The sequence below is a fragment of the Cariama cristata genome, unplaced genomic scaffold (assembly GCF_000690535.1).
Source record: "Cariama cristata isolate BGI_N322 unplaced genomic scaffold, ASM69053v1 scaffold18554, whole genome shotgun sequence".
NCBI classification, from domain to species: Eukaryota; Metazoa; Chordata; class Aves; order Cariamiformes; family Cariamidae; genus Cariama; species Cariama cristata.
Window position 1 is genome coordinate 6,919 of NW_009613758.1, and position 10,130 is coordinate 17,048.

Consider the following 10,130-nt stretch of genomic DNA (forward strand, 5'->3'; position numbering starts at 1 on the left):
GGACCGTGCTGTGGCATCGGTAACTTCTGCAGGCCGGGATGGGGAGATGGGGTAACTTGTCCTTCTCTCCTCCGTGGCATCTGTTGGGTTCCCCTTCTTTCTTGGCTCTTTGGTGACATGAACCGGCGACAGGTTGGAGTCTCCAAACTCTCTTGCTGTTTCAGGTTTGTCCCCTTGGATGTGGCTGCCGTGTGCTCCTAAAGCCCTGCTCGCCCTGGCCGGGGGAACTTGCCGTGTTGGCAGCGATAGAGCAGGCAGCGAGCGAGCCCGGCCGTGTGCCGAGGACTGAAAAGCTTCAGAGGGCAGAGACCTCTCGAGCTGCGCAGTCCGCAGGGCTGGCACTCGTTCCCCAGCCCTCTGGGTATCTCCAGCTTCAAAGGAGGGTTTGGGGGTGGTTTTACCCCATGGGGTTGGCATGGCCCTTGCACAACTTTGCTGCCCAACAGCTGCAAGACACCAACCGCATCCCCTCCCAGGCTTCGTTTTGCTAAATGGAACAAGCCAAATTCTTCTTGTCCTCTCCTCTGCCAGCGTCGAGGTGCTGGGAGCACCCCGTGGGTGTCACTTGTGCCCCATGCCATGCCACGGTGACGTTGCCTGCACTTCGCAGACACCGTCCCTGCTTCCTTGCACCGTTGCACGTGAGGGCTGCGAGGGTAATACAAGCCGTGCCGTGTTGGAGCTCCGCCAAGGGAGGTGACTCCTCAGATGTGTGGCTTCACCTTAAACGGCTGTAGTGAAGAAGAGTCAACCATGGGCATGGGAAGGATGTTAAGGTCATGGGTGGCTGGGTTGGCTTGCCTGGACCAGGTCTGGGTGGCTGATGTTGGTTTGCTCTGCGTGTTGGTATCGTACATGGGTTGAAATGGTCAGTGCTCAGCATGCGGGTGCTACCCCCGAAGGACAGCACCCTCGAACGCTGGGCTGGTGAAGCAGGGCCAGAGGGAGGCTGGCGGCTGCCTTCGGGTGTCTGCGCCAGAGCGGGGCTGGCTGAGTCACTCCGGCACCTTTCGTCGGCAGCAAGCTCAGCGCACCGGGTGAGTCAGGCCCTTCCGACCATTTAAAACGGGTTGGAGGAATCACACCCCACGAGTGGCTGTTTCTCTTCCCGATGATGAAGGGACTCTGGATGAGAGCCTCGGCCGGGCACGTCTGCGATGGGAACTCGGCTGGGCTGGGTCCCGGCCTGAGGTGCTTCACTGGTGTTACAGGGAATTAACTCAAATCTGCAGGATCCTCAGCTAAGGCTTAGCCACAAAACCATTCCTCAGCCAATTTTTCCTCTCTGCACCTTGCTGAATATCTCCATGTCTGGAAGCATTTAGACTCAGGGAGCAGCAGATCATTCACTGCGCACTGGATGCCCGGGGAAATGGTGATGCTTCAGATACCGCTGGCCTCTAAGCACACGGTGGAGCTGAAAGCTGGCCTGAGGCTTCTCGTTTTCCCGTTCATTTGTTAACATTTGCAATTAGGACACTTTTAATTTTTGCAACAGAAGATCCCACTGTGCAGTTAAATTGGTGTGACTGGAGACAAGAAGGTGAAAGGAAGGGACATTAGGGATGCTGAGCTGGTTTCTGCAAAGCAATAGGTAGATAATGTGCCGCTGCGTGTCTCTGGGAGCGTGCCGGCGGGGTGGGAGCTGAGATTTGTCGCTGCCGAGCTCCGAGGGCAGCCGGAGGCTCGTGGTCTCCCTACAGCCCTCACTGATGCTGCACCGTCCCCATCTCACCCACTGCACTCCAGCTGTCGGCCAGGAAGGGGTTGCACGGAGCAGTAAACCCACTTTAGAGGACCCTACGGAGGGAAAAAGAGGGGTTTTAGGGACGGTTTGTACCCAGCCAGATTCAGATTGCCCTCCCCATGGTGGTGCTGTGATGGGGACTGCGCTGGGCTGACCACCTTCCACTGGTGTAAATCTGGCACAGACTGAAGATCACCCTGGGATCCCTTTCGAATTTATCCTGGTTGGGTGTCTATGTGCCTTGCTCCTGAGTTACGCTGTGTGGGTGCACGTTAAATCGGGCCACGGACCCCAAGGTTCATGGGCACCTCTGGTTACAAAGGGAATCATGAATTGCAGCTTGCTTTGCCTGCCATTGGGGTAAACTTAAATCATCTCCCCAGATCTCCCAATGCATTGATAACGCCTATCTGCAGGAAAATTTAGGTGGGTATTCAAATCCCACGTTGTTCTTCCTGCAAACGAGGAAGTTCTGTTCCCTGGTCGGAGCAGAGCGTTTCCATAGCAGTGGTTCACCCGGGGCAGGGTCCAGTTCCAGGGAAAGGGCCAGACCCTGCGAGGGGTAACGCACTCCCCGGGGAAGGCCCCCTCCCAAATATCCCGGCTGTAAGGTAGACTTTGACCTGAAGTGGGACAGTTTCAAACCCTTCCCAAGGCTCCTAGGTAATACGTACAGTACTTTCTAGACCAGAGATCCTTTTTACCCGTACTACGTTTAGGAGGAACATTTCAAGAGCACTTCTGGCCTCCTTGACGTTGCTCCGTAACTTGTTCTGCTGACGCTGCTGAGAGGATTGAGGCGAGCGAGAAGTGCTTTTGAACATCCCCCCTGAGCCAACAGGGATCTGGCGCTGGCTCAGAAGGGTTTTCCTTCCCCCTGAAGGACCAGAGTCATGGAGTAGTGCATTTTCTAGTGTCGTTCCTTGGTTCCCTTCCTGCCAAAGAGCCGTGGTTGTTCTTGTTTGAGAAAGAGAGAGACAGAGAGCCAACGCATCCTGAGAATGCAAAGTAATCTCATTTGGATGCTGAACACCTTGTGTGAACTCCTGAGCATGCGAAGTTAACTGTAGACGCGAGTTTGGGATAGCGCCCAGTTTTCAGGGGAGGAAAGCTGAAAAGCTTTGAGCAGAATAAATATTTACCAAATCAATTGACTTTTTTTCCTTTCTCCCTATTTGCTTTAGCTCCATGAGTAACCACATTGTCGTGATGCTTTATGCACTGCGCTCTGCCACAAAGGGATGGAGTCAACCAGGTTTGGGGCTTAAAACCCCTCTTGCTTTCAGGAGCTCTCTGCCACAGTTACATCCATCGGGGTCAGCAGTGGTGTAGGACCAGGGTGGGTTTGGGAGCAGGACTTATTTGCAAAAAGAAACCCACAGACCGGGGCTTTTACCACGGATGCCGTGCTGCTGTGGGACCGTGGGTGCAGTGTCCCTGGGGACCCCTCCGCAACCCTTGCCTGGCATCGCAGGGGGCTGCAGTGTTTCTCCCTCCTGCCAGGATCAGTCCTACGCACACCGCTGGGTTTTTAAGCTCTCTCTTTGGTTGCTCCATGACCACCTCTCATGTCTGCCTTTCCCTTCCAGGTCCGAGAAATGTAGTGTTTCTGAAAGCTGTGAACCAGGTGAGGAATAATTAATTTTCTCTTGCAAAATAGTGATATTGGAGGCGGGGGGGGAGGAGCATTAGAGAAAGCTGCCTGAAAAGTAACTTGGACATGTGGCACCAGTTACCTGGTTGCCCCGCGGTGCAGTTCTCTAAGGACTTTATCCCCCTTCAGTAGATGCAGAGATGAAGGATTTTACCCTGTGACCCTCCAGCTGGATCCCAAAAGTGCATCAACTGAAATAACGAGACTTAAGCATGGGCTTAAATGCGAAGCTGAGGGAAATCTTCAGTCTCTGAATTCCCTTCTCCCTGAAAGCCACCACGATAGGGTCACCGAAAAGTCAGTGGTGTTGGTATTCTGAGCACCCCAAATAAGAAGGCAACGCTTTTCTCCAGGTTTAGGGGCTTGGACCCATTGAAACGCCAAACCGAGCCTTGCTGTCCTGGCCACCCAAGCTGTAAGCTGTGACTCAGGCCCTTGCAGTGAATCAATCCCACCCGAAGTGAGGAAATTTATCTGGAGATAAGAGACAGACGGGCTGAGCACCGCGAGCGGCATCCTCCCGGGGCAGCATCCTCCCGGGGCACCCTCCACAAGCCAACCGGTCCAGCATGGGCTCCCATCCATCGGGGTTCAGACCACACTGAGCTTTGCCAGGGTTCAGCTGGTCGTGTCCTGGTGTGAGGCAGCTGCGGTCGGCCCTCCCAGAGCACAGGTCTGCAGAGGGGCATGTCCCAGGCATGAGTTTGGGAGCATTAAAAATGCCAGGAGTGCCCGCTGGAGACTGCTCCTCCTGCGTCCCCACCAACGCCTGTTGGCAATCTAGTTCATTTTCAGTGAAGAAAGCCAGGAAAGGAGCACGTAACGAGGGCTGGCAGCTTGTTCGAGGGCACCAGTAGCTCCTGCCAACCAAGCGGTTTGTAGAGGCCATGCCCAGGGGTGCCCTTTGGGTACCTCCATGCCACCGGGCCACTTGGCCGAGGCCTCGTTGCTCCAGGATGCTCAGCTGGCACTGAAGTCACAGCCAGCCACGGTTTCCCTGCCAAAGTTGGTGGGCAAACGTGGCGTTGCTGGTTCCAGTTGGCGATTGCCTCTCATTGCCTTTCCCCGGTAGGTACCTCAGGAGAGCTGGGTGGGATCAGGCAAATCAAAATTGAGCCGGACGAGCTGGACATCATCCAGATCACCGTGCCAGGTAGGTGCTGGGGTACCAGCTGCACACAGGCAGGGCTGCCGCATCACGTCTCAGCATTTTGTTTCGAGAAAAGGCATTTGCAGAATATTTCCGAGCACAGAAGGTCTTTCCGTGCCCATGCAATGATCTTGCTTGGCTGAAAGTCATTTTAAGGGGCATATCAGGAATAAGCTAGTTTCCTGGGGGCAGTGGAGGGTGTTTTAGGGCTCTTTGTTGTTTCTCTCTCTCCTTCATTGCTTTTCTGTCTTGCCTTTCCCCTGGAGAAAGTGAGCCTGGTTTGCTGCTTTCCTTCACGTATGGGCTTGGAGGATCCCAGGTATCGAGCACGGGATGCTTTTGATGAGGTCCTTAATTTAGAAAAACAGCGTGGTTATGAAGAGTTCATAAGAACAGGTTTTTAATATTAAGCACGTGCTGAAAACGTGTTGGAATTAGTGGCAGCGATGCATTTCCCCACGTTTCTGCCCAGAGAGGTCAGTGGCGATGGGTGGTGATGGAGATGAGCGGTTGGGTGCTTGAGGGGCAGCTGGGAGAGTTGTTTTCCACTTACCTGACCTGGACGGCACAGTAAATGGTAGGATCACCCTCAGAGTTTAATGAGTGGATAGTTAGCGCTTTGCATTTTCAGTGTGCTTTACAAACATTAATTAATAATCTCACCAGAATGAGGGCAGCAACAGGACTCCCAACATGCCCGCGGGCGAGCGATGCTGGGGACAGCGGTGACACCTGGCCCCGCCGCACCGGTGCGATCTCTGTTGCACCCAAATTGTAGCAGTCCCCTTAATGCGGTGATATTTGGGGAGCCACTCCAGGATTATCGCAGAATGGACTTAACCTATGGTTAATATAGGGGGAGGAGAAGAAACAAGGTCTAGTGGTAGATCAAACATTTTAATTTTCAACTTGGCAGCTAATGGAAGAGAAGAAAGCTAATACGTGGTGAGCTGGTGGTGCGTGGGAGGAGGAAGAGGAGGAGGAGGAGGTGTTATCACTTCTCCGGTGCCGGGCAGATCATACTTCAAGTCCAGAGTCCACCGTCTTCTTATTTGAAGATCGAGTTCAATCAGAGGGAGTAGAGCTGAGGGCAGGGAGGAGGATTAATAGAAAAGAGGTGCTCACCTACAGGGAGAAATTGATGAAATTTGGATTATTTATCCTGTCAGATGATGATTAAGAAGTGACCTGACAGAGGTATTTAAACTGGCTGAAGGTTTATTTAAAGCTAAATTTGGATAACTCTTTGAGGGCATTGGAGAGCCCAGCATTAGGGGAGACAGGTTTAAATGAAGAGGGCAGAGAGATTATGTAAGGGAAACCCAAGGAGGTGTGATTTTGTGGAGGAAGGCAGCATTAGTGGAATGGTTTTCCCCCAGTGGAGTAGCTAAGTCAAGCAGCATTAACTTTTTAAGCCAAAATTGAGTGTCTAGATGGAATTAAGCCACGTAAATAGTTTTGAACTATTTTTGCTCTTCACTTTCCATGGAGGTTAGGAAGAAACTTATGCTCCTTTCCCCCAGGCTGAGAGGTCGGGTGTGTTTCAGGGATGGGGTCTGGGGGAGGAAGAAGGCAGATGCACCCCCAGAGCGGCTCCTGGTGTGGGGCCGTGGTGTGGGGGGCTCCCGGGCACAGCGGACACTTTGCTCAGCCCTTGCTGGTGGGCCAGGACTCTCTGAACCCTGTTTTGGGGATGGTGCAGCATTGAAACAAAAGCTGCCCATGGGGTTTTGTCCACAGACCGATCGCCCGGTTCGGATGAGATGCACGACCCGGTGCCCACGCACGTGGCGTCAGAGGAGTCGAACTACGTCCTAGAAACGGTAGCAGGTACCAGAAATGAAGCATCCAGGAGACCGCGTGGGGCACGGGAGATTGTGCGTGTGTCAGAAATGAGTAAATACCATTTATGAGCCGAGGTGATGGAGTTGGGACCCACTTCCAGAGTCGTGACCGCAAGCAGGCCAACTGGGAGCTCCGATGATAGACAAACTGGGGGCTTTCCTGGCACCGCCGCTCCTTCCCAGCCCCAGCGTGCTGAAACCCCTGGCTCCTCGGCCTGGCTCATGCCTGGGATTTACCTGGGGGATTTGCGCCGGCGCTGCGGCTGCCCTCGCTTGTGCCAAGTGCTGGGTCTCTCCTCTCCCAGGAAGCCCACGCCAAAGGGCGGGCAGACCTCCTGGCTGTAGGTGATGGCTTTATTCTGCTTATGCAGCTCCTGGCACGGTGCTGCCAGCCCAAGCCTGCGCTGGGATGCGTGCTCGGAGCTTCGTGAGGGGAGGGGGCAGTTGGGTGACTGCAAGGGACCCGGAGAACTCCTGCTCATCTCTGGTCTGGTTTTGCTGGTGCTGGCTGCCGCTAACCCTCCTCTTCCTCGGCAGGGACAGAGAAGGGGCCCAGCGAGGAGTCACGACATGAAGAAAAGCAGCTGGAGGGATCAGGTGAGTGTACGATGAACTCCGAGCATCGCCCATCACTGCAAGTTTTTGGAAGGATGGATGAACACAGATGTATTTTGGGTTGGGTTTCGTGGGCTTCCTACATTATCAGTGAAGCATTCAACCTCCAAAAAACTCAGCACAGAAGGGCACTGCCATGTTCTCGGGCTCTCTTCTCCCCTCTCTTGCCCGAATTTACTTTTTCCCTTATTTTTTTTTGGCTCCTTGCTGCTAGCACAGCTCTGTGCCAGGTGCATCACAGCCCTTCCTCGCTTGAGGATGAGCATGGAGGCAGCTGCCAGAGGACTGGCACCGATTTGGGAGGCACGAAGAGCGTGCGGCCGGCTCTGCCGGAGGTCAGGGGCTGTCACCTGCCCTGTGCGTTGCTTGCCCCGGAGGCAGCTGGTTTCTCAGAGCATTTCTCTCTCTTCTTTTTTTTATTTTTTTTTTTTTTTCTTTTGCAGATGGTATAGGGGACGTTTTAAGTCATTTGAGGAAACAAGTTGAAATTTTGTTCAACACGAGATACGGTAAGATGTTCATTAACCCGTGTTCATCATGCTGCCCGCCAGCCTCTGCCATGGGCAGCTCCTACTTGTTCAGAAATGTCACCTACCATTTCCAAACCAGCAGCTGACTAAAGGTGCAATCTAATTTGTTCATTTGCTGTCTGCTGGGCTTACAAATGCATTTGAAATCTCCCCAGGCCTTGTTATTGCTGCTCTTCCCCTTGGTTTCCTCGATGCCTTTTCACTGACTGCAGCCCAGAAATCGCCACCGTAACCTTCAGCCTTCCTCCCGTGGAGGGAAGGACTAAAGTGGTTCCCTCCATCATTTCTTTGAAATATCAGAGAGGGTTTTCCACCCGAGGTGGTCGTGGCGTGGCTCAGGAAGGCTGATGGCACCCCAGTGCCAGGGGCTGGCACTCAGCATGCTCTGCTCACCCCTTTTTAGAAAGGTTATTTAACCCCCCAAAAATACAAGTGAGCTCCCACGTGCATTTGGAGAGCTGGCAGAAAGGCTTTGCCACTGGCAGGACCAGGAGATGTGGCTCTACCCGGTGGTCCCCAAAAGCCGGGGGCAGAGCTGAGCTGTGACCCCTGGGTTGGGATCGCCCATCGTGGTCGGGGGAAAGGAGAAAGGCCGGGATGCTCTTGGGCAGGGCTGGGTGCTGGGGATGCAGCTGGAACAGCCGGGGAGCGATGGCTCTCGATGTACCCCACGCTTTAGTAATGGACTGGGGGTCCTTGCCCACACTTACAGGATTTTGTCCTGGTTTTTCACCTCTGGCCAAACACTGCTACTTGGCACTGGCTGTTTGGGTGATTTTTGGCAATGTTTAGCAGAGCAAGGGGAGCCCGTGCCATGCCAGGTGCATGCCGGGCTGCACCCCCAGGCACATTCCCTGTCCCTTCATCAAGCAGAGGGACGTCCATGGAGGTCTGGATGTGGGGTCCCGGTGCCTTGTGGAGAGATGCTTGTAACCTTTATAGGAAGCCCCTTTGACACATGCCAGCGAAAGGCAGGCTGTGTTAACACAGCAAATGCAAAAACCAGCTCCGGGTGGCTGCCTGGCTCTATCCCTCATCTCATGTCCACCGGTGTCGGGGACATCCCCACCAGGGACAGAATGACAACAAACTCTCCAAAAACCTCTTCAATCACCTCGCCAACATACTGTGTCGTTGCTGCTTTGACCCGACGTGGAGGTCCAGCAAACTAACGAGATTTGGTCCCTACGCAGCGAAAGCCATAGGAATATCGGAGCCGGTCAAAGTTCCCTACTCCAAGTTCCTGATGTACCCCGAGGACCTGTTTGTTGTGGGCTTGCCAGAGGGCATCCTGCTACGGCGACCCAACTGCTTTGGGATTGCGAAGCTGAAGAAGATCCTGCAAGCGAGCAACAACATCCAGTTTGTCATTAAAAGGTAAGGCAGGTGGAGTGGCCATCCCTTGGGGAGGATGTTCCTGCTCGGAGCTCCTGCTGCTGTGCAGTGTCCTAGGGAACATCCATCACTTGGTCACCTTCAATCAATTTGCTTGATGAGAAGCAACCAAGGGTTTTGTTGCCTTGCTGGAACCATCTCTGAGAGGCAGCGGTGGTGGTGTCATCCCTCCCTTGATGGCTTTTGGGTTTTTAACCCGCTTTTGCAAAGGTTTTGGCCACAGCAGCAGGGAGCATCCAAAGGTGGGTGCTGGAACCAGCACCTTTAACCTTCAGGGTGCCCAGGTGTGGGGCAAGAAGAGGGGCTGGGAGCCCCGGAGGGTTTTCCTATGGGAAGCGGCTCTGGCTGAGGTCCAGATGTGCACGTAGGATGCTGTGGGCAGCGGGGAAGATGCTGTCCTTGTGCTGGGGAGCAGGAGCTGTCACAGGAGTTGAGGGGGGGCTGTGAGAAGCCACGACTGACATAACACCACAACATTGCCCTGAAAGAGGGAACAGATCCAGTGGAGATGGATTTAAAAATGTCTTTAGGTATTTTGGGGGGTTTCTCACCCAAATGCTGACTCAGCCTCCCTTCCAGAGGAGAGAGCTGATGCAACCAACGTGACGGGTAACCGAAACAGAAAATAAGCGTTGGGTGCCTGGAGATTTTGTGGCATCAGACCAGCAGCTCAGAGGCCAGCCCGACCACACTTTGGGGTTTCCTCTGTCCCCATCCCGGACCCATTTCTCTGTGGCGCAGCGTCAGCTTCGTAACGAGCCCTGCTTTCGCCTTGCTGTGAGGTTTTAGCATTAGATACCCAAGTGACAATTTTCAGGGCCATTTGTATGTTGAAAGGAGCCGTGCACAGCTTCTCCCATCCCTGAGAAATGTGCAGGACCGTGTCTCCTACAAGTCCATAGCTGCTGATTTAAGCTGCTCAGCCATCACCAGTTTAATCTCATCCCAGGGAGCATCACATCAGCTCACTAAAGAGTCTGTAGGCATGAAAATGATATCCAAAGTTCCCCCGCTGCCTTGCAGGAGCTTTACAATTGCGTTAGCCGGACACGGTTAGTCGGTTAGTGGTTTGTGGCTGTAGGAGCATTGTCCTAGGGATGCTGGAGCAGCGAGCTGTCGCTGGCCGGGGAGCTCATTCGCGTGCCCTCTGCTTCTCGCTGTTTTCCAGACCGGAGCTGCTGGCGGAGGGCATAAA

General features: G+C 53.9%; 1 protein-coding gene across 1 annotated transcript in view; it reads left to right on the forward strand.

Annotated features, from left to right (window-relative positions):
* Positions 1-10,130, forward strand: part of GTF2IRD1 (GTF2I repeat domain containing 1) — a gene marked incomplete at its 5' end in the record, with an annotated part of 33,411 nt that overhangs the window by 6,736 nt on the left and 16,545 nt on the right. Inside the window, 7 exons of the mRNA XM_009699154.1 lie at positions 3,337-3,374; positions 4,474-4,554; positions 6,292-6,381; positions 6,933-6,992; positions 7,454-7,519; positions 8,734-8,917; positions 9,146-9,177. Of these exons, the coding sequence (XP_009697456.1) occupies positions 3,337-3,374; positions 4,474-4,554; positions 6,292-6,381; positions 6,933-6,992; positions 7,454-7,519; positions 8,734-8,917; positions 9,146-9,177 (551 nt within the window). The remainder of the gene's footprint in view (positions 1-3,336; positions 3,375-4,473; positions 4,555-6,291; positions 6,382-6,932; positions 6,993-7,453; positions 7,520-8,733; positions 8,918-9,145; positions 9,178-10,130) is intronic.